The sequence below is a fragment of the Lepidochelys kempii genome, chromosome 4, assembly GCF_965140265.1.
Source record: "Lepidochelys kempii isolate rLepKem1 chromosome 4, rLepKem1.hap2, whole genome shotgun sequence".
In the NCBI taxonomy this organism is placed as follows: Eukaryota; Metazoa; Chordata; order Testudines; family Cheloniidae; genus Lepidochelys; species Lepidochelys kempii.
The window spans coordinates 2,048,706-2,072,972 of NC_133259.1; the positions used below are offsets into that span (position 1 = coordinate 2,048,706).

Here is a 24,267-nt window from a genome sequence, read left to right on the forward strand (position 1 = left end):
CCATCACCCCCACATCGCCCCACCTCATCCTGCCGGTCCCTGTCACCCCCACTCCCACCGTCCCATTCATCATCCCCATCCATCGTCCCACCTCACCCTGCAGGTCCCTGTCACCCCCACTCCCACCCTCCGATCCATCACCCCTACATCGCCCCGCCTCACCCTGCAGGTCCCTTTCACCCTCACTCCCACCATCCCATCCATCACCCCCACATCGCCCCACCTCATCCTGCCGGTCCCTGTCACCCCCCACTCCCACCGTCCCATTCATCATCCCCATCCATCGTCCCACCTCACCCTGCAGGTCCCTGTCACCCCCACTCCCACCCTCCAATCCATCACCCCTACATTGCCCCGCCTCACCCTGCAGGTCCCTGTCACCCCCACCGTCCCATCCATCACCCCCACATCGCCCCGCCTCACCCTGCAGGTCCCTGTCATCCCCACTCCCACCGTCCCATCCATCACCTCCACATCGCCCCGCCTCAGCCTGCAGGTCCCTGTCACCCCCACTCCCACCGTCCCATCCATCACCCCCACATCGCCCCACCTCACCCTGCAGGTCCCTGTCACTCCCACCGTCCCATCCATCACCCCAAAATCGCCCCGCTCACCCTGCAGATCCCTGTCACCCCCACTTCCACCGTCCCATCCATCACCCCCACATCGCCCCACCTCACCCTGCAGGTCCCTGTCACTCCCACCGTCCCATCCATCACCCCAAAATCGCCCCGCTCACCCTGCAGGTCCCTGTCACCCCCACTCCCACCGTCCCATCCATCACCCCCACATCGCCCCACCTCACCCTGCAGGTCCCTGTCACTCCCACCGTCCCATCCATCACCCCCACATCGCCCCGCCACACCCTGCAGATCCCTGTCACCCCCACTCCCACCGTCCCATCCATCACCCCCCCATGGCCCCGCCGCAACCCGCAGGTCCCTGCCACCCTCACTCCCGCCGCCCCGCCGATCACGCCGCCGGCGGCCCGAACGCCCGCCAGGCCTGACGCCCCGGCCACCCCCGGGGGCGGGGCGGGCCGCGCGGGGGCGGGGGCCGGCGGGCGGGCGGGGCGGGGCGGTGCCGGGCGGCGCTGGCGGCGCTGCGGGCGGGGTGTGCTGGAATGCGCGGCGCCTCCCGCCGCCCGCAGGAGACTCGCGGCCGCCCCGCGCCCTGAGGCCGGCCCCCAGCCCTCGGGAGCAGGGCAAAGCCCGGGCGGGCGGCGGCCCGGCCCCGCCGGTGAGTGCCACGGGGAGCGGGCTGGCCCGGCGGCGCGGGCAGCCAGAGGCGCTGTCCAGGGCTGATCTGCAGCGAGGCAGCCCGGCGGGGGCGGCCAGGCCCGGCCGGGGCGGGCGATCAGCACCAAGGCTAAGGGGCCGGGGCCTGCCTCGCGCTGCGCCCGGCGGAGCTGCTCGGGCCGCTGGTCCTGAAGCGGCGGCCGAGGCGGGCGGGGGAGCCCCGGAAGGGGCTCGGCGCCGCCGGGAGCCCCAGGCCTCGCGGCCCGGGAGGCTGGACAGCGATTTCCTGCCGGGAGCTGGGCCTGGGTCTCCGCGGCGGGCGGGGGGGCGGGGGCGTGACCTTGGGCCGGGGCGCGGGGGGCGTGGGCGGCTCTGCCCCGCGGGGCTGGGCGGGGGCCGGGGGCCTGCAGGGCGATCGCGCGAGGAAGGGGAAGCAGCCGCCGCGCTCGGCGGGGGGAAGTTGCCCGCTCCCGGCCGCACGGCGGGGGCCGCTCGGGGCGCGGCGGCGGCCGAGGCTGCGGGGTGAGCGGGGCCGCGGGGGGACGGCAGCGGCTTTGTGTTGGGTCTCGGAGAAAATGGCCGAATGCCTGTTTGTGGAATGCAGGCGCCGCCGGTGCTGCTGGCACCGCCACACGCAGGAATCTGGCAGCGGGCGGCCCCCGGCCCGGCCCTGCGTGCGGGGCCTGGCGGCTCGGCCGGCGGAGGTCGGCTGCTGGGCCTGGCCCCGCGGAGGCGGGCACGCCGGGCTTTAGCGAGCAGCGGGCCGGCGTGCTGATCTGGGGCTTCAGCTAGCGACTGTGCTTCCCGGGGCTGGGGTGCGAGCGAGGGGAAATGTTGTGTCATGGGAGCGGATTGCGTCTGGTTTCATCTCGACTCCGCGGCTGAGCCGACCTCACTTGGCTCTCCGGGAAACCAAATGGAACTTGAAAAGTCTGTGCTGAGCGCGGAAAATAAAGGCATTTGTTGCTTTGAAAAGGCAGCTTTTGAAGCAGTTTGCCCTCCAGCAGGAGTCCTCAGTCAAAGGAGGCCGAATACGGAAAAGTTGTTGATAGTAACTTTGCTCTTTAGTATGGTGAACGTAACTTCTGTATTCTTCTCTCTGGGTCTTTAACCCAACAAAAATCACACTCATTCTCTCACAGTTTTAATTATTGTGGTCTTCTTTGATTGAAGAGGCCTTGAAGAAATTAACAGAACTGATTAACTTGTCAAGAGCTCTAGTCATCTGGAAGTTGTGATGACCAAATTCAATTAAATTGACCAGTTATCACAGTCTTCCACATTCTAAGACATGGCTGCATAGGTAATGGAGGCACAGCATGGCTTTTACAGTCGCCAAAGCTTTTGGATTCATGGGAGAAGTGAAACTAGAAAGAGAGCTCTCTCCCAATTTCTCACAAACTTCACATAACTCTTCTAAAGTTCAGAAAGAAAGAGCTTTCAGATTTTTTTGTGAAAGCAGATGCAAAATGAGTCTCTTTGCAAAGAGGGTAGCCTGTAAAGTATGGGAATACGCGACTTCCAGCTTTGAATGAGAGGGGGTAGGGGAAGGGATTCAGAAATATATCTTTAGACATTCTAAATTTAGTTCAACAATGAGTAATATTTTATAAAGCTAATGTGTCTCGTGATAGTGTAAAGCAATCAAGAAGTTGTTTTAGATTATAGTTAAAGTAGACTTTTTTAAAAAAATGATAAAGAAAATTTAAGGCAGATTTTTCAGAGGGTGAGTTCATACTTGTGAGCAAAAAGTAAAAATAATTTTAAAGAAAAATGAATTAGTATTTGCTCAATTAATAAAATACAATATTTATCTAATCTAAGGAAGAGATAACTCACCAAATCTTTTTGTTTTTATTCTATTTGTATTTAATAATAATTGACAGTCTTGGATAGATTTTCAGAGTTTTCTGAAGTACACTCTTAGTTTTGGGTATTGCAAAATGGATGTTTTGTATTTGTAATTTAGATTTTTACTGGTGCTCTTTGTTTTTGTTTTTTTGACAGAATTGCTGTTATGGCAACTCAGGTGTTGGGGCAGTCTGGTGGGAACAGTCTATTTGCTGGCAATGCTAACATCAGTATGGCATTGTCTAACGACATGTATGACTTGCATGACCTTTCCAAAGCTGAGCTGGCAGCCCCTCAGCTTATTATGTTGGCAAATGTGGCCTTGACAGGAGAAGTTAATGGCAGCTGCTGTGATTACCTGGTTGGAGAAGAGAGGCAAATGGCTGAATTGACAACTGTAGGTGACAGCAATTTTTCAGACAGTGATGGAGAGGGTATGGAAGATACACAGAGAGTGGACAGTGATCCTGATGAACCTGAAAACATGGAATTAGGGTCTCTTGAAATTCCTAGTGTGGAAACCCAGGGTCCAGCAGTTTGCCCTACTCCTGAGACTTGCAGTCTGGAGAAGGACCTCCCATTGGAAGCACCAGATACTTCGGAGAGTGCGGAGGACAAATGTAAAAGCTTGAAGAGCAAGCCATTTCGTTGCAAGCCATGCCAGTATGAAGCAGAGTGTGAGGAAGAGTTTGTGCATCACATTAGGGTTCACAGTGCCAAAAAATTCATTGTAGAAGAAAATGCAGAGAAGCAAGTCCAGGTCAAAGAATCTGATTCTTGTACAACAGAAGAGGCAGATTTCTCTAAGGGGCCTATTCGTTGTGATCGTTGTGGCTATAACACTAACAGATATGATCACTATCTGGCTCACTTGAAACACCACAACAAAGCAGGAGAAAATGAGAGAGTCTACAAGTGCACCATATGCACTTACACTACAGTCAGTGAATATCATTGGAAGAAACATCTAAGAAATCATTTTCCTAGAAAGGTGTACACATGCTCCCAGTGCTCCTATTTTTCAGACAGGAAGAACAATTATATTCAACATATTCGAACTCATACAGGTAAGTCTTTCATCTGTACTTGAGTAGGAATATTGGTGATGGGGGGAACTGTACTAAGTATATCTCAGTGAGCTTCTTGTATTTGCAAGATTTGCTCCACCCTGATAAGGCTCTCTATTTGGCTGTTGTACTCCGATAATATTACCAGGTTAGCTTCCGACTACATGGAAGCCTTTACTTTTTATGAACTGCACTTCGTAGTCTTGAACGACTGAGAAAACACATCCAGTGTCATGGGTCCAAGAAGAAAAGGAGTACTTGTGGCACCTTAGAGACAAAACCAATTTATTTGAGCATAAGCTTTCGTGAGCTACAGCTCACTTCATCTTCATCGGATGCATCACGAGCTGTAGCTCACGAAAGCTTATGCTCAAATAAATTGGTTTAGTCTCTAAGGTGCCACAAGTACTCCTTTTCTTTTTGTGAATACAGACTAACACGGCTGATACTCTGAAGTGGGTTCAAGGGGAAATTAAGAGTATGTGCTCAGCTCAGCAGTCTAAAAAACACATTATCCTGAATAGAACATGAATATATATTTAAAAGTGGTTCATTACTTTTAGAATTTCTGGACCTGCAAAGTGAAGGCCAGCTGACTTAAAAAACAAAACAAAATTGACATCAGACTAAGGGTAAAGTTTTCAAAGGGCCTACGCGACTCAGGCACCTTTGAAAATTTTACCCTAAGGCTGAGCCAAAACTTGATCTTTTTCAGATTAAATTGCAATAATAGAAAACAAGGAATTCACACAGAGAAAGAGAGAGAGAGAGGAAACTACCCTTCCCAAACCTTGAGCAACTACCAACCCTGCTGAGAGGTTAAGAGTAGTATCCACTATAACTACATGAATCTTAATTGGCCAAGCTTGTGCAACTTGATGGCATGTAATGCAATAACTTTTGAATCCCATATTCAATTAATTCCAGAATTTCAGGGAGTGTTCTCGGAATCAATGGGCAGAATCCTATTGATTTTGGGGAAAATTGGAAAACCAGAGGGGGAAAATTGGGGACACACCGAAGCCCTGCTGTCTGTCTAGCAGTGCCACGGCTTCAAGTACCGCTGCAATAGTCTGTAGGTCAAGGTACTGGTTAATACCAGTTAACGCTGGTTCTCAAACTTTTGTACTGGTGACACCTTTCACTCTGCAAGCCTCTGAGTGTAACCCCCATTATAAATTAAAAACACTTTTAAAAAAGTATTTAACACTATTATAAATGCTGGAGGTGAAGCAGTGTTTGGGGTGGAGGCTGACAGCTTGCGACTCCCCATGTAATAACCTCGTGATCCTCTGAGGGGTCATGACTCCCAGTTTGAGAAACCCGGAGTTAACACCTTCTGACATAACAATACCCCGATTTCATCCCTTTGCCCATTCTCCCAATAGATTTCAACATGTTGACACCCTGACTTTCTTACCTCCCAGACAGAAAGAAGAGAAGTAATAATGCGGGGGAAGGCACAGAGCCATGGCAGGGGCGGGTGGGGAACGGTGGTATGGACAGAACAGGGGGTGTACACAGAATCCTGGTTTGGGGGTAGGGAACAGGGGAATCGCACAAAACCCATGATGGGGTGCAAGAATGGTATGGTATGAGGGGGACACAGCTATGGCATGAGGCAGGGAGCAAGTGGGTTGCAGAGAGTCTCTAAAATAGATGGGAGGGTGGCCCACAGGAAGCTTGAGGGGGGAATGGAGGGCTGCCAGGAGTCCCTTGTATGTACAGTAAGCTGGGCCTGCTGAAGCTAGGACATGTATCTGGGGCTCAGATGTTTCTAGGTCCCCATCGCTGCAGTATCCAAGAGAAACAGGTACATCATTTGTTAGCACACAGGAGTCCCATTTAAGAGATTTTGAATCAGTTTCCAATCTGCTACTAACAGTCTGAAGAAAAAAATTAGGGCCTCATTTTGCCTTGTACCAAGTGCAGTCTCAGGAATTTCTGTGAAGTGGCTCCAGGAGTAGGGCAGGACAGAACTTGGTCTAAATATTTTGCTATTTTAACAAGATACTTTTAAGCATGAGCAACCAGTTTCCAAATCTCCTACGTAGGGCTCCTATGCTGTCAATGTCACAAGTGCTATTACTTTTTAGCAAAATGGCTGCCAGTGCCACCAGTTTTATGTTTAATCACAATTGGTGTTTGCTTGACCAGATTCACTCCTGGGATAATGGGATAAAATTCTTTCTCTGCTTCTGTGGCACAGAAGGGGATTCACATGTGGCTGGGTTAGGTGGCAATGTGGTCACTCCTCCTGGGGGCAGCTTTAAATTTAGCCATTGGAGATTACCTCAGGGAGAGAGACTCAATCATCACCTCTTCCAGTTGGCCTGGGCTGGCCCCTCTCCTTCTGACCTGGTTCTTCCTACTGCGTGGGCTGTGCTGGCTGAACAAAGTGCACAGAGAATTTCTCCTTGTATTTCTAACCCAAGTAAAATGGTTTTAGTGACTTAATCTTAATCTCCTGCACAGTTTGAAATCTCTGTTTAGAAGTCCAGGATTGGAGTCATGAGATTTGCTGGTCAGGACTGAGGTGGAGCGGTGAAGCTACATAGAGAAGCTTGTACGGTGCCAGCCTGTATTAGTCTGTGCCCTTAGTTTCTTATCTATGTTAAAATGTACTCATATCTGCCAAAAAGAAGTATCTTGTTCAGAGGACACCATCAGTTTAAAAAAAAAAAAAATCACACTTCTGTCTGCAAAATACTTTAGTTACTATTTTTAAAAGCACACCTAAGATTATTAGAGAGACAGGGTGAGTGAAGTAATAATATCTTTTATCGAACCAACTTCTGTTGGTGAGAGAGACAAGCTTTCATGCTCTCTCACCAACAGAAGTTGGTCCAATAAAAGATATTACCTCCCCAACTTGTTTCTCTAATATTCTGGGAGCAACATGGCTACAACGCTACTACATACCTAAGATGGTTGTAACTGAAAGAGATTAGGAAAAAACCAGTATGTTCCTGTCTTTCAGTTTATTTTGTGCATTTGACAGCACTTCGTGTATGGTCAGTTTCACCATTTTCCCTGTAGTTAGTCAGTTTCTGCTTTTGTTGGTGTGGATCTTTCAAGGATCACTAGGAGAGGGAAAACTTTTTAGAAATGTGATTGTAAAATCACTAAAATAGTTACAAGGGCTAAAGATCAAGTGGAATTCCCCGTGAAACTACTTTTAATTATTTTTTTAAAATTGTCTTAATTTCTGGTTAATTAATGGTGGCTCTTTAAAGTTTCTCCACTTTTGTTTGGATGCTGCAGTCAGCTGAGTCAGTTTATCACTCTGATAAACTCACAAAAGCTCTCATTGAGATAAGGGTGCTCAGCATTGCATAGGCTCTAACCCAAAAGCAAGAGACAGCATTTAGTTGATCACTCCATTTGGGGTGGGCAGTACTACACAGCAACAGCAGTTATAATGTTTCAGAGGGGAATAAATGAGCAAAAGAAGAAATGAGCCTTGATCATTTTTCATGCTGCGGTACAAGGATTTGTTTGCCAGTGTTTGGATCTCTGTAAAATAGTGTGCTGCATTTATGATTTCATTAAATGTTTTGTATTGACAAATGTTTGCTACTAGTTCACCAAGAAATTAAACAGGGAAGCTATTTTAAAAAAAATCAAATAAAACAAGTAGAAGAGAGGTTTCTTTTGGGTGTTTTTTTTTTTTTTTTTTTTTGAGTAACTGTGGCAGTCTATACGTATGGTTCTTTACTTGGAAGTGTCCTTATTACTGGTTAAAACTGAACTTTATATTTACAGTGCCTTATGAAACATCCAGCCTAGGTAGTTGCTTCTGATTTGTTTGAGATGCATCTATTTTATTGGAAATGAGGGGTATGCATGTGAGATGGAAGGAAGTGGAATTGAAGAAGTAGTTAGTTTTGGGTTTGTTGCCAGCCAGGCTAAACAATATATGCTGATTGCTACACAGCTGTTTTGCCTTTTGTTTAAAACTCTGATTTGTTACAGTCTCCATGTCTTTAGATTGCTGCCCGTCTGTTAAACTCACTATTGTTATGGTAACACTCTAATTCAGAGGGGGGCAAACTACGGCCTGCGGGCCACATCCGGCCCAGAGGACCCTTCCCTCTGGCCCCTGAGCTCCCTGGGGGTCAGGACAGGCTTGCAGAGGAGCCAGCCCAACTCCATGGCAGACTGGAGAGCGGGGCGGAGCCCAACCCCTGGCCCCTTCCCTTCTTCTCCCTTCCCTCCCTGCCACCCTTGCAGTCACAGTTCCCCCAGCACCTGGGCAGCGTGGCTGCAGCTCCGGCGGGGCAGCACGGCTATAGCTCTGCCAGACCTGATGCTCCAGAGCGGGGTGGTCAGGGGGAGTTACGGGGGTGGGGGGGAGGCGAGGAGCAGGGAGGGTTGCAGGGAGGCAGTCAAGGAGCCTGGGCCCTGCTGCCAGGGACAGAGGCAGAGCAAACCAGGGCCCCCCTCCACGTCCAGCATGCTTGGCCCCTGTCCCCAGCAGCCAAGCCCAGAAAGGGAGTGAGCCCTTCCCGACTGCCAGGGAGAGCAGCCAAACGAGCAGGGGAAACTCACAGGGAAAGGACTGAGCCCCCTTTTCCCCCACCCCACAGGTAACATGGGGCAGGGAGGGTTGGATAGGGAGCGAGGAGGCCCCAGGGGGGCGGTCAGGAGGTGGGGAGCAGGGGAGCTTGGATGGGGTGGGGGTCCCGGGGTGGTCAGGGGGTGGGGAGCAGGGGAGATTGAATAGGGGACGGGTTTCTGGAGGGGATGGTCAGGGGGCAGAGAGCAGGGGTGTTTGTATAGGATGCAGGAGTCCCGGGGGGCAGTCAGGGGTGGGGAGCAGGGGGGGTTGGATGGGGGTGGGGGTTCCAGGGAGCTGGAATGGGGGCAGGGCCAGGCCACACCTTGCTGTTTGGGGCGGCATAGCCTCCCCCAGTCTTCCCTACCTGTCCCTCCATATAGTTTCTGTACCCGATGTGGCCCTAGGGCCAAAAAGTTTGCCCACCTCTGCTCTGATTGAAGCTCTCTTATGTAGCTTTTACAATAATAATTAAATTGTCTACATCAGATATTTTATTTTGATGTTGCTAATTGTTTATTTTCCATTTAATAGTCTGAAATTGCTGAAGTGCTTGTTCTTTCTTAAATCAGTTTCCTAATTGTTATTAGAATTACAGATTTTGCATATCGATTTTTTTCTACTAATTAGTTTCACACTTAAAATGCTCCTGTATGATGAAAAAGATAAGTCCAAGGACTGATAATCATCCTTATTGTGAGAACAACACAAACTCAGACACAAAATTGATGCATAAATAGACTGCTATATTTGCAATCACCACTGCCTTCTCACGTATTAAACCTCCACGCATCAAGAGAGCTGAAATGCTTTGATCAGGTGTTATGTGTCCCAGGTTTTCAGATTGAAGTCAATGTGTATGTCTTCACTACAGAGTTAATTTGGGAGTGGGCACCCGGATTAGCCTAGTTCAAAAGTGAGCAGCCACATGGCAAAGGCCTACCTGAGTTACCATGTCCACTCTGGTGCTGTGCTCTTAGGACTTCTGCGGTCATATCCCTTGGTTCAGCTGTGGTAAGCTGAGCAGCTCAGTGGGAGAGTGTGTCCTTCTGGGCACACGGGGAGTAATGATGGGAAAGCACTGGAGGAGTGAAAGCACTACAGAGTGAAAGCGGCACTCGGACTTTAGCCTATACCCCAGGTATAGAGTGCACCAGCAAGGTCTACACACAGAGCACAACATGTTACACAGGCGTTCTCAAACTTCATTGCACTGCAACCCCCTTCTGATAACAAAAATTCCTACACGTCCCCAAGAGGGTGGATTGAAGCTTGAACCTGCCCGAGCCCCGCTGCTCCAGGCTGGGAGGCCAAAGCTGAAGCCCAAGGGCATCAGCCCCAGGCGGGGAGCTTGTAACCTGAGCCCTGTGCCCAGGCCTGAAGCCCTTCGGCATCGGCTTTAGCCCCAGGTGGTGGGGCTTCAGCAAGTCTAATGCCAGCCTTGGTGGCCCCATTACAACGGAGATGTGATCCACTTTGGGGTTCTGATCCACAGTTTGAAAATTGTTGCATTACAGGGCTCTGTAGTTTACACCCCTACAGAGTGTACCCTACAGTACTGTGGAGCTGTGCAGACCAACTCTGCATCACTTAAGGTGCTTTTGAAAATTCCACCCGTAGGTGCCTACCTTTTTAGGCTACTGTTTTTTTAAATTTTGGTGTGTGTCCATAAGAGAGTTCACCATTACTTTTCTAATATGTTGAAAGTCTGTAGTACCTTTCACTGTTTTATACAGAAACAAAGGGTATGCCTTTGTTACACAGTGATTGGCACCAGGGTCTGAGCATCTGAGGATAGCCTAGCCCAAGTATGCATGTACCTACAGCAAAACCCAGCCTCCGTACCTGGGCTCTCAGTGTTCCTGCATTTGCCTGTCAGTCTCAAGGGAGTCAGTAAGTTAAATCAATTATTTAAATTGCTGCACCCCCTTTAAAATTATCTAAAAGTGTAATATTTCTGAATTTTAGATTTGTCATTCAATCAAGACTATGAAATGAAAAAGCACTGGTAACAAGCAATGACAAACTAAAACAGAGCAGGGCCTTTGCTCATGTAGTTTCAGATTGTAAAGAAAGTCTCATCTGCTTGGAGGAGGCATTTAAAAACACAACTACTGCTTTACAACAGTAGACCCACTCCTCCCTTAATTTCATTTTATGTGTCTAGCATAAATCTCCCACATTGTTTTAAGTAGGGGAGAATTAACTTCTTTTTAGGAGGGGGATTAAAATGGTTTAGGGTGGAATTTTTCTTTCAGTTGCTGATCTAATTAACAATGATTGTATAACTGGATGGGTGGGAGGAAGAAGCTTAGTTAAAGGGCTCGTCTACAGGTACGGCGCTGCAGTGGCACAGCTGCGGTGCTTAGTGAAGACGCCACCTACGCTGATGGGCTCAGTTATGCTCTTCCCCGAGAGGCGGTACCTATGCTGATGCGAGAAGCCCTTCCATCGACATAGCTCTGTCTGCACCAGGAATTCGTTCGGTTTAACTGCGTTGCTCAGGGGAGTGGATTTTCCACACACTCGGGTCACGTAGATTTGCCGACATAAGTTTGTAGCATAGACTAAGCCACAGAAACTCCCAAACAATCGCAGCCCTATCCCTAGACCTGTCCCTACCGCCGTTGGATGTGTCCATACTAGGAAAAAGGTGTGTTCTTAAAATCCTAGTGAAGACAAGGAAGCGTGTAGCTTTCATGTGTTTTCCCGGTCCAAGTAAACACCAGTTGGGAGCCTAGGATTTACCTTGACCTGCTTAACACGTGTTAATACTAGAACAGCCTTGTCTTCACTAAGGACTTTACTTGTGCTAGGGTTTATCTACAAATAAAGTTAATCCAGAATAGCGAATGCATTTTGTGTTTGTTTATCTTGAAAGTAGATTAACCTAAAAATGAAAAAGGCACTGGCTTGTCTATCAGGGGACACCCAGAGTGCATCTGCACTCCAGAGACTACACCACGTAGCCCTAGAGCGTACATGTAGCCTACGCCAACAGAAGGAGTTTTTCTGTCAGTCCAGGAACACCACCTCTCTGAACGAAGTTAGCAATGTCAGCAGACTCCCTCTTCCATCAGCATAGCTATTCCTACACTGCGGCTTTTGTTGGCATTGCTACATCACTCAGGAAGTGTGGGGCTTTTTGAATTTACCATATTTTGTTTTTATTTGAACTCACTGTTTGTTTTTGCAGGAGAGCGTCCCTATCAATGTGCTATGTGTCCCTATTCAAGTTCTCAGAAGACTCATTTAACCAGGCACATGCGAACTCATTCAGGTTGGTAAAAGGGCAGTAATCACAGTAACCCAGAAATAAGCTAGTTACTTTTTGGTTTATTCCATAGAAAATATTTATTAAATTTGTTTAGTGTTATCCGAACTTAAATGGTCATAATGAAAATGATCTAGCTTTTTAAGAGGACATTTTTAATCTTGTGCAGTTCAAACAGGCACTGTTGATTAAAGAACAGGATGTCTGGTATCCTAGTGGTTTCCTACTTGGGGTGGACCATTAGAATCAGATTGTCAAATTAAGCAGTTTTACTCAAATGCTGCCTGTTCTTACTTCACTCTTTTTACTATGTATAAAGTGACTTGCAAAAAGTATTAATATCTTGTCCTATTAAAAAACGTTTTGGGTTAGATTGTGAAGCTTTGGTTAATTTGGATAGATTTTGAAAAAGTAGGTAAAATCTCCGGGACAGGAAAAAGAAGAGTATGCTAAATTTTTGCATTAGTAAATTAATCTTATTTGAAAAGAAGAGACTCTGCACTGCTCCTTACCACCATTATTGGTTTACTTGAAGATGGCAAGGTTAAAAGTGATGATGTCAAGTTTACTTCATTATTTGAAAAGTAGTTGAGATCCTTAGATGAAAGGGGCTATACAAGTGCAAAGTATTACTATTGAAAGTTGTAAGGAAGGAATAAATATTTTCCCATTGCTATCCAAGGTACATTCCAAGGCTTGGTAGAGAACCTTCATTCCTTTGTACTTTTTAAGGCATGATACAGGTTCAGGAGCAATAGGATGAAGAGTGTGGGAACAGATCCTCAGCTCGTGTAAATTGTCATAGCTCAGTTGAAGTAGTGAAGCTGTGACAGTGCACACCAGGTGAGGATCTAGCCTGTAATATCTAATGTATATCTGTTTCAGCAATTCCGAGAGAACAGTTAATTTATGCTTGGTAATTAAATAAAAATCTGTCACGGTTATGTCCACTTGATGTAAGAAAATGTCTTATTTAGCTTTTATGCACAGTATCACCAAAAAAAAAAAAATTGCAGAAAATGTTTACACAGTCATGTTCCCTAGGATTTAAGGCCAAGGTGGTACTTGTCACTGTCATTTATTTCACGGTTGGTAAAGTCATGCTTGTGTTTTCAGTAACCTATGGTAACTGTGTTTGGTCTCTCTTTTACACATCTTGTTTAGGAACGGGCAGCATTTACTGTTGTACAGCTGCTGTTGTATTGAGGTGATAGTCACAAGCACAACTCAGTTGTAGCTCTAGGAAAACCTCAATGTGAACTTCAACCTACACTATACCTATTGCCTTAATTGTGACTCTTGCCTGGGTAATGAGGGCAGGATCCAAATCCTAAATCAGAAGAATATAAATATAGTAAAAAGAAAAGGCGGACTTGTGGCACCTTAGTGACTAACAAATTTATTTGAGCATAAGCTTTCGTGAGCTACAGCTCACTTCATTGGATGCATCAGATGAATTGGTTAGTCTAAGGTGCCACAAGTCCTCCTTTTCTTTTTGCGAATACAGACTAACACGGCTGCTACTCTGTAACCTATAACTACAGTAGTCAGATTATGTTACCGGCCTCCAGATCAGGAACAAAATATTGTGTGTGCAATGTTGAAAGAGATGAAAGAGACAACTAAGTCTAATAAAGCAGCAATAGCATATGTAACTATTTTCATATAAGTGGTTGTATGTCATAGAATCCTAGAAATGTAGGGCTGGAAGGGACCATGACAGGTCATCTAGTCCAGCCCGCCGCCCGCTGAGGCAGGACCAAGTAACCCTAGCCCATCTCTTGGCAGGTGTTTGTCCAACCTGTTCTTAAAAACCTCCAATGACTAGGATTCTATCTTTGAAGCCTATTCCAGAGTTTAAATATAGTTATAGTTAGAAAGTTTTTCCTAATATCTAACCTGAATCTCCCTCGCTGCAGATTAAGCACATTACTACTTTTCTTACCTTCAGTGGGCATAGAGAACACCGTCCTCTTTAGAACAGCTCTGAATACATTGGAAGACTGTTACCAGATTCCTCCCTTAGTCTTCTTTTCTCAAACTAAACATGCCCATTTTTTTAACCTTTTCTCATAAGGTCAGGTTTTCTAAACTGTTTATCATTTTTGTTGCTCTCCTCTGGACTCTCTGCAGTTTTTCCCCCATCGTTCCTGAAGTGTGACCCCCGAATTGGTTACAGTACTTCAGCTGAGGCCTCACCAGTACCGAGTGGAACAGGGCAATGTGTCTTACATTCAACACTCCTGTTAATACCATGTCTTGACATGGGTTTAAAGAAGCAATTTCTGAGCACCTTAAGCAGTTGGAACAGATAATTCTAGAGCATGCAAAGGGAGAGGTGCTCTTCACCTAGTTCTAAGTAACACACAGTAAAATACAGTTGATCCACTAATTATTGGTGATAATCGTGTAATTAAGTTCAGGCTCGTCAGGGAAGGGATTGTACCATACCAAACACTAGGACTGTGATGTTAAACTTGAGAAAGGAGGATTAGAGGGGGAACTAAAAGAGGAAGATCATTTAAAAAACAACAACAACAAAAAGCAGTGCACTTCTGGTCTGTGCTTGGTGTTCTAAGGTGCTGTTGTGATATAAACAATATTTAAAAGATTCTAAAGTCAGAAGTGAGGAAATTAAAATCCTTAGACTCAGCAAGGGAGACAACTTAATTATATCCTAACAGTGACACAGAAAACATGCAGAGCTCTAAACAAACAAAGAAAGGGGAAAGCAAAAGACAAAACTAAACTCCAGCGGGATTAAATACCAAAGGACCAGAAGTTATTAAAGCCAAACAGATACCCTTCAAAAAACTGAAATGTAGCCCGTGTGAAGCCAATAGAGTGAAATTTGAATGAGGACAAGTTAAATTTAAGATGGAAATTAGAGGACTAAATGGACATTTGAAAAACAAATAGCCAAAGATAGAAAAACAAACAAGAAAATTGTTTAAGTATATCAGAAGCAGGAGCCCTCTGACATCTACAGTGCAATTAAACACTCACAGTTGGCCCGAGTGGCTGACATGGGCTCGGGCTAAGGGGCTGTTTAATTGCAGTGTAGGCTCTTCGGGCTCAGGCTGGAGTTTGAGATCTGGGACCCTTCCCACCTCATGGGGTCCTAGAGCACGGGCTTCAGCCCAGGCCCAAATATCTGTACTGCAATTAAACAGCCTCTCAGCCTGAGCCCCACAAGCCCAAGTCAGGTGACACTGGCCAGCTGTTGGTTTTTAATTGCAGTATAGACATACCCTGAAGAATGCCATGGGTCTGCTGGATTACTAGAGATAAATGGAACAATTAAGGAGAATTAGGACATTAAAGAAGCTAAATGATTTCTTTGCATTCTCAACATAGAAGATCTTTGAGAGAGACCTACATTTTGTCAGTTAATAAAAAGAGGTACTGCCAGGGGTTAAGGTGTCTAAAAAGAAGGTGCTAGGGCAAACTACTGAATTAAAAAACAAGACACTAGGACTGGATGGCAGCTTACCTAATTATTACTGTTTTGGGGGTTTTTTTGCACATTTCTCAAAACTGTTGAACTTGTCTTGTTACACTAAATTTTTTTTTTGCACATTTGCATTTATGTGAAATAAACCAAAGTAGTTCTGCAGTAAACTCATACACTAGACAATATGTTTTGTAACACCCTTGTCAAGAATTGCTGCAAAAATGCAGGTGCCCTAGGACTTCATCAATGATATGAGAGAGATGTGCTCAATGGAATTGGTCTTCTGTTTCTAAAACTAACAGGCAAATGCTAAACCAAATAGGATGTGTACATTATATTTAATACAAAGTAATATTTTAATATTTAAAGTAAAAATTCAGATAATTGAATTAATAGGGGTAATGATCATCTGAATGGTGTACATTTTTTCCAGAAAATTCTATTTTTAGAGTGTGCTTTATTGCTTTGCTTGCCATGTGTAAGAATCAATTTTCATCCATTTCATTTTCAGTGCAAATAGAAAGTGTATTAACCCTTTGTAAAGTTGGACTTTTTTGGAAATATTTGTGTAAGACGATTATTCATCACCTGTTAATTTCCATTTTTCTACAATGCATTCAATGGACCAGTTGGGTATGGATTCCATTTGCTAATATTACTATAGAATGATCTATTCCGGTATGTATTCATAGACAGAGTGTGATGTAGTTACTGCTTGTTTGGTTGTTTTGTTTTTCCTTCTCTTTTCTTTGTGGTGTTGTTGGTGTCTTTGTGAACGTGTTTGTGACTATAAAATTATGATTTTGGATTTCTTAAGTTGACGTACTTTTAACAAAGGAGCATGGACAATTTAAAAAAAAATTCATGTATGTACCTATATAATGTTAAGTAATTGTTTCTTCTATGTTTATTAATCATAATTCCCCACTCCTTCCTCAGGTGAGAAGCCATTTAAATGTGATCAGTGCAGCTATGTGGCCTCAAACCAGCATGAAGTAACTCGTCATGCAAGGCAGGTTCACAATGGGCCCAAACCTCTGACTTGCCCACACTGTGACTACAAAACAGCTGACCGAAGTAACTTCAAAAAGCATGTAGAACTCCATGTCAACCCACGCCAGTTCCTTTGTCCTGTCTGTGATTATGCTGCATCCAAGAAATGTAACCTGCAGTATCACATCAAATCCAGACATCCTGATTGTTCGGATATCACAATGGATGTTTCCAAAGTGAAACTACGGACTAAAAAGAGTGAAACTGACTTTTCTGAAAGCATGAATGACAAGATGGAGAAAGAGCAAATGAAAGGAGATTCATCTGAAAAGAAAAATGAGGGAGCTGTAAAAGTGGAGAAAAAAGAGAGCTTATCAAAAGAAAAGAAACCAGCCAGCAGCATTTGTGTAGGCCAGGTGACAACCAGGAGTCGTAAATCAGCTTCTGAAAACAAGGAGGTAGATATTAAAATTGACAAAAGTAAAGAGAAATCAAGTAAAAGAAAGAAGACTAAAAGAAAAGCAGAGGCTGTGTTAGTTTCCTCAAAGCAAGATCTTGAAAATGACACACAAACAATAGCAAAAAAGAAAAAGAAAGTGGAAAATAAATCCAGAAACTGTCAGGAAGCTCAAAAGAGTGAAGTCAAATTGGAGGTGCCTAAAAAACTGAACTCTTGCCTTAAGAAAAACAGAAAAAAGAAAGCTTTGAAAAATAAGCATAGTAAGAAAAGCAATAAACTTGATCAGGAAAAGATCCAAGGTGAGGTAATCCCTGAAAAGTCTTCTCTCCTAGAACAGGACAAAAAGGGGAAGTCTGACAGTGATGGGAATGACGAGCAGAAGGAGCCAGATCCTGTTGTTAGTCCACTGTTAGTGAACACTGACAGCCAGATTCCTGATGGGGGAGAAAGCCAGACTATTGATGGAGAGTGTGTGCAGGACCAGGGACAACTTCCCCCACAGCTTCGGGATGAAAATGTAAACCCAAAGGTAAAAGACCAAGAAATGCCCACTTCAGAGGAGGAGAATAAAGAAACTGTTTATCAGAAAGAAGTTGAAGAACAGCCAGATAAAGAGCAGGTTACTTGCTCTGAGGAGTCTCCTAGCACATCATCCTCTCAACAAAACCTAGATGTGCCAAAGGATGCGTTACCATATTTGGCGCATCAGCTGGAGCTGGTGCAAACTTGTGAGACAGAAACTGTGACTAATCCAGATCCAGTAGATCTGTCCAAAACAGATTTACCAGCTGAAGAACCAGCACCACAACCACCAGAAAAATGTGAGCAAGACCCTAAAGAAACTCTGGCTTTGTCATCTGCAGATAACATGGCAGTGAATGAATCTCAGGAAATTGATGAGGACGAAGGCATTCACAGTCATGATGGCAGTGATATAAGTGACAACATGTCAGAAGGAAGTGATGATTCCGGGTTAAATGGTGCTCGATCTGTGCCAGAGGAAACAAGTAGCAAAGCATCACAGGAAGCTGCAGAGGCAAAGGTTACAAAGGAGAACTATGTGTGTATTTTTTGTGACCGCTCATTTAAAAAAGAAGGCGAATACAGTAAGCACCTCAATCGCCACTTAGTGAACGTGTATTATCTTGAGAAGGCAACAAAGGGGCAGGAATAACCAAATTGCAGTTTGATGGCAAGTTTATCCTTGTCTGTAACATCTTACACAGTTTATGTACAGTTGTTGTAGTCTTTTTAAAGCATGGTTTGCTTTAATTAGTGTCTAGTTTATTTTTTTTAAGTTGAAAATACTTGTGTAATGTTGAATTCATTAATTGTATCTCTTGATTAAAGAAGGCATGTAGGTAGGGTATGTGAGGCTGTATCCTATTAAATCAGCGTAAGCCTCTAGTCTGTTCGTTTATGCACAAATTATTTTATAAATTGAGTTTTAGTAAACAGACTATAGCTACACCTGCATAATTCAGATGCATTTTGAACCATAAGAACCTTTTTGTTCTTAGCTGTCAGTTTTTCCTCAAATTAAGTTTTAGTTCGATTATCTTAACATATCTTCGTATCAACTACTAATTGATTTTTCTACAAGGAAGATGGCTTCTGTTTCATAAAAAGAGCACTTTGTAAAACAAATCAAATTTGTCTAGAGATAAACATAATGATTTGAGATAATTGTAATTTTGAATATACATTTCAAATCCCCTAATCATGAGCAGAAAGCCAAAATTTGGAAGTAATATTTCCAACTTTCGATCTCAGATCTTGGTAAATATATTAATTGAAACTGTAGTTGTAATTGGCATAGTTATGAGGGGAGCAAGTGTTATGTTTTTTTTTTTATTCTTTACTTTTGATTGTGCTTTAAGGGCTTAAAATATTGCACATTGTATTTTTGATTTTTACCTATGCAGTTTAATCCTTTAGGAATAGCATTTGTGCAGTATATGTACATTATATATGCATGTTTGGTTTTGTTCATGTAATTTTTTTCTTTATTTTGAAACTTTCAGATTTGTTGCTTACCATGGGCCAGTTTTCTTTGATACTCTTTGCTACAGTTTTTCTTGTTTTTGTGGGGTATTATTGGTTGTGCATGAATTTGGTAAAATTATGGAGTTTTTGGTTATATTTTGTAAGTAGCTTTAAAATTGTATAGTTTTTTTGGGCAAAGGATGCTGATGTAGGTTCAAAACATTTTGAATAACCATATTCATGGCATTTTCATTGTATTTTGTCAAGAAAATTTTACTTCTGATATTTGTGATACTTAGTGCATTCATTTTAATTAATTTATAACTTCTGATCACCATAAAGTGGAATATTCATTCTAGAGGGACACAGACTGCATATTTCTATAAACCTTGTTTTCTTTTTTCTTCTCCACTTCAATGTGGGGCATCTCTCAATCTACAGGATTAAAACTAATTGTAGCACGGATGTAAATGTAGATCATCCAAATCCAAAATCCCATCCACCAAGAAAAGACTGGTAAGCAACAAACCTGGAATTAGGAAAGATGTAGAATTTTCTGTTCTTTATTCATTCAAGATTTAATTAAACAATTAAAAAAATAGCCTTGATCTGTTAAAGAGAAAATAAATTGGTGACTATTATTATAAACTCATGCTGATATGCGAGGAAAGACATAAGTACTATTTGAATACAGGGCTCCATCCAGAACAAAACACAGATGATCTTCTGAGGCATGCAAGTGCTAGGAAGGCTTGCTAGCTGTGTGCCAACCAGTTGCAAAAACAAATAGGCAAAAAAAAAAAAATCTCTGCAGCAGGGGAATCCACATTTATGCCTCTTGGATAGGGCGCAGCCTCCCTGGCTTTTCAGCCCTGAATGCTTGCTAGACCTCTGTGGAGCAGTAGTTGTGGATGCAAATGTCAGCTGACTAGAGCCCCCCAGTGGGTAAGCTCATCTGCCAAGGCATTTTGTGACAAGTCCTCTAAATATGAACTGCCAAGAAAGAAAAATAAACTCCTACTGTTCCCCCCCGCCCCCCCCCCCCAGGGGACAGCAGAGTTTGTATTTATTCTGATTACTTCTTGTTTTGTCTAGAGACGTACCTAGTTCTGGAAACTGCACATCTGTGTGCATAAATATAACTTGAATGAATAGAGAACAAAGACAGTACACTGCTACTGCTTCTGCGGGGGATTGGTAGTGGAAGGCCAAAGATTTGTGTGCAGGGGGGAGATCCCTCAAGACAGAAATAAATTGTATAATGTATAGAGAGTTTGTGTGTGATTAGATAGTGTTCAGTGCTTTCCTTGGCTGTGACAATCATTGTCAACTGAAGATCAAGTTGCAACTATATTTATGTTAAAACATTTAGAAAATAAACCTAGTTGAATTGTCTTCCTAAACAACCAGTTATGATAGTCTTAGCGATAGCTTTTCTTGTTAAGTGTGTTATCTTTTTATGTATAAAATGTTACCATCTTGTGTAAGAGATTTGAACAGAGGCTGGGAATTCCAGTGACGTGTAGAGGTTTTATGGATACCTTCATATTTTTTAAAAGAGCAATTACCATCTTGCAAGAGATTTCAAGAACTTTAATTACATTCAGATAAAGTTTTTGGACAAGCCTGGTTTTTGAGCTGGAAGTTAAAATATGGCAGTGAGGTGAATTAAATTTAAACGATCTGCCATTAACTCAAAGCAGACTTATGTTCCTCCAAGTAAATACTGTACACTGCTGGGAAAAGGGCTGAATACTTTTTACTTTATGCTCACAGGGACTCCATGAAAAGAATAATGCCTATATTAGGCAATATTCCTTATCACAAGATTTGAAAGTGAAAATTAATGTGTTAAGTATGAACAAAAATAAAATGTGGATTCTTCCTACTTAAAAATATACCCGAGATGTGATCTTTTTGCCTTGAAATACTTCAGATATGAGACTGAAACCATGTTGAAATTTCCATTTTTCTGATTTGCTTTTAATAGAGCTAAAGGTAGGAATTTGGAAGTACGTGAACGTAAAGCAGCAAAAGATGTACTATGTCACTCATCTCTAACAATATGCTTAGACGTTGCTAATGAATATTTGAAATAGGGTGTAAAACTTAGGTTAACCTACCTTGTGTGTTCTAAAATACGTATTTTTCACCTCTCTTTAAACATATGTACCACATTGTGTTTCTTTTCCAAGAACGTTAAATTATTTGGTATACTTTGTTGCCAGTACGTCTTCCCTCTCATAGGGCTTCTCTGGGCGACAAAGCCTGTAACAATATCCCACCTTAAGATGTGGCTGGAGGGATTACTGCAGGCTTCCATGTAATGCTATCCCACACTGCCAATCCCATACTGAGTAACATGGTGTTTGTGGCTTTCACATATATTTAAATGTACACTCAAAAAGTGACCATCACAAGAAATGACCTAAAAAGTGGATAACCAGGAACTTGTAATCCATGGTAATGTAGTTACTATTTTTGAATTTTGATAAACTAGGCTGGAACTGTACATCCTTTGAACTGACAGGTCAGTTAGCATCCAATAATGTTGTTGATTTCAACAGAGTAATAATGTCGCTAATAAGTGTTAAACCAAATTCAAGACACCTCTTGAACCTTGGTGGTGTAGATACCTGATTTACATACAATATTAACTGAATCCAGCTAGCTAATGGAATGGTCTCTCATGTGCATACGCTTTTTTCTAAAGTTACACTAGCTAACAAACTTTTGTAAGCTGGCACTGAAACATTTTTATGATGTTTTGTTGCACCATGTTTGAAGCTTTTACAGTGCAATACTTGTATTATTTTCTGAATTAAACCAAAGGTAATTTTTTTCATGCTGTTTATCTACTGTAGTGCATGACAACCTTTTATACATTTGTAATAGATGTAAAACAAACCAGATCACAAGTCCTGTTTTACCTAAACTATGTACAAGTCTTTTGTCCAAAATGTAGTGTAAAGTTAAACTAAATTGCATTATATTAACCTTTAGGAGTGTATTTTCCTAAGCATAGTCATGATTAAATAAACTTTATTAAACTTGTGACTTATCTATACCTTTTATTAATGGCTAGTAAACAATCTCGCTCTCTATGAAAACTGTCTGTAAATAACCCCTAGCATTAGTTAGCAACATTCATATGGAAGCCTGCTTCATTATATGGGGCCGTTGTGGGCCACATATGCAGCTCTCTGTTATGTGGGCCGCATCCACACAATATATATTCTGCCTGTATGGCCCTGAGGATGTCACATGGGCCGCAGCTGTGTGCTGACTGGGCTGCAAGGTTGAGAACCACTGCCCTAAATGAAGAACTTGCTGCTGAAACTAGTTTACAAATATTAACAGTTTAAAGGGGCACAGCAAAGTAATTTAGGCTTAGACCTTGACTTATCTTTGCAGTTGTCTATAACTTGACAGGGAACATCAAGGGAATGGGAATTTTATAGAGTCAGTGTGGCAGAGCTCTGACCTTGTCCCCATGGGTCCTGCACTTCCAGGCAGTTTATGCTAGCTTCAGAGGCTCACTGCAACCCTCCACGTAGCCCTTCTCTCTCTAGGGCCAGGGATACAGTCTACTGAGCCCTTTTCATCTTAAGACAGCAAGGAGGTTGGTGAGAGAATTCCCAGTCTCTGTTGCTCCTACGGCCTCATACCAAAACAGTTTAGCCTCCTGTCCTGACAGGGGCCTGTTTTCCCCTCCCAGGAGGTGTTTCTGTAGTGGTGGGTTGGGGGGAATGCAGGCCCGCCCTCTACCCTGGGTTCTGGCCCAGGGACCCTAATGGTAGCAGCTGTTGGCAGCCAACCTTTTACTGCCAGAGTTGCTATATTTCCCTGGGCCACTTCCCCACAGCTCTCCTGCTTCTCCCTTCTTCACCCTTACCTTAGGGCTTCCTTACCAATGACTTGAGGGTGTCTTCATTAACCGGGCCTTCAGCCTCACTTAGAATCATAGAATATCAGGGTTGGAAGGGACCTCAGGAGGTCATCTAGTCCAACCCCCTGCTCACAGCAGGACCAATCCCCAATTAAATCATCCCAGCCAGGGCTTTGTCAAGCCTGACCTTAAAAACTTCTAAGGAAGAAGGTTCTACCACCTCCCTAGGTAACGCATTCCAGTGTTTCACCACCCTCCTAGTGAAAAAGTTTTTCCTAATATCCATCCTAAATCTCCCCCACTGCAACTTGAGACCATTACTCCTTGTCCTGTCCTCTTCTACCACTGAGAATAGTCTAGAACCATCCTCTCTGGAACCACCTCTCAGGTAGTTGAAAGCAGCTATCAAATCCCCCCTCATTCTTCTTTTCTGCAGACTAAACAATCCCAGTTCCCTCAGCCTCTCCTCATAAGTCATGTGTTCCAGACCCCCAATCATTTTTGTTGCCCTTCGCTGGACTCTCTCCAATTTATCCACATCCTTCTTGTGGTGTGGGACCCAAAACTGGACACGGTACTCCAGATGAGGCCTCACCAATGTCTAATAGAGGGGAACGATCACATCCCTCGATCTGCTCGCTATGCCCCTCTGCTCGCATTATACATCCCAAAATGCCATTGACCTTCTTGGCAAGAAGGGCACACTGCTGACTCATATCCAGCTTCTCGTCCACTGTCACCCCTAGGTCCTTTTCCGCAGAACTGCTGCCTAGCCATTCGGTCCCTAGTCTGTAGCTGTGCATTGGGTTCTTCCGTCCTAAGTGCAGGACCCTGCACTTATCCTTATTGAACCTCATCAGATTTCTTTTGGCCCAATCCTCCAATTTGTCTAGGGCCCTCTGTATCCTATCCCTGCCCTCCAGCGTATCTACCACTCCTCCCAGTTTAGTATCATCCGCAAATTTGCTGAGAGTGCAATCCACACTATCCTCCAGATCATTTATGAAGATATTGAACAAAACTGGCCCCAGGACCAACCCCTGGGGCACTCCACTTGACACCGGCTGCCAACTAGACATGGAGCCATTGATCACTACCCGTTGAGCCCGACAATCTAGCCAACTTTCTACCCACCTTACAGTGCATTCATCCAGCCCATAGTTCTTTAACTTGCTGACAAGAATACTGTGGGAGACCGTGTCAAAAGCTTTGCTAAAGTCAAGATACAATACATCCACTGCTTTCTCTTCATCCACAGAACCAGGAACCTCATCATAGAAGGCGATTAGATTGGTCAGGCATGACCTTCCCTTGGTGAATCCATGCTGACTGTTCCTGATCACTTTCCTCTCATGTAAGTGCTTCAGGATTGATTCCTTGAGGACCTGCTCCATGATTTTTCCAGGGACTGAGGTGAGGCTGACTGGCCTGTAGTTCCCAGGATCCTCCTTCTTCCCTTTTTTTCCTCTTCTCTAGCTCCTTGGCTCTCCTCTGCCT

The 24,267-nt window shown here is 44.1% G+C and overlaps 1 protein-coding gene across 2 annotated transcripts; it reads left to right on the forward strand.

Moving 5' to 3' along the window:
* Nucleotides 1-1,088: 1,088 nt before the first annotated feature.
* On the forward strand, nucleotides 1,089-21,935 carry REST (RE1 silencing transcription factor). 2 transcript variants are annotated; one of them, XM_073340192.1, is made up of 4 exons: nucleotides 1,089-1,239; nucleotides 3,246-4,156; nucleotides 11,911-11,994; nucleotides 16,382-21,935. In XM_073340192.1, the coding sequence occupies exons 2-4, from the start codon at nucleotides 3,256-3,258 to the stop codon at nucleotides 18,067-18,069; spliced, it is 2,673 nt and encodes an 890-aa protein (XP_073196293.1). In that variant the 5' UTR covers nucleotides 1,089-1,239; nucleotides 3,246-3,255; the 3' UTR covers nucleotides 18,070-21,935. The 2 variants fall into 2 exon arrangements, with proteins under 2 accessions (XP_073196293.1, XP_073196295.1); XM_073340194.1 differs by lacking the exon at nucleotides 1,089-1,239 and adding an exon at nucleotides 1,657-1,760.
* Nucleotides 21,936-24,267: the final 2,332 nt, after the last annotated feature.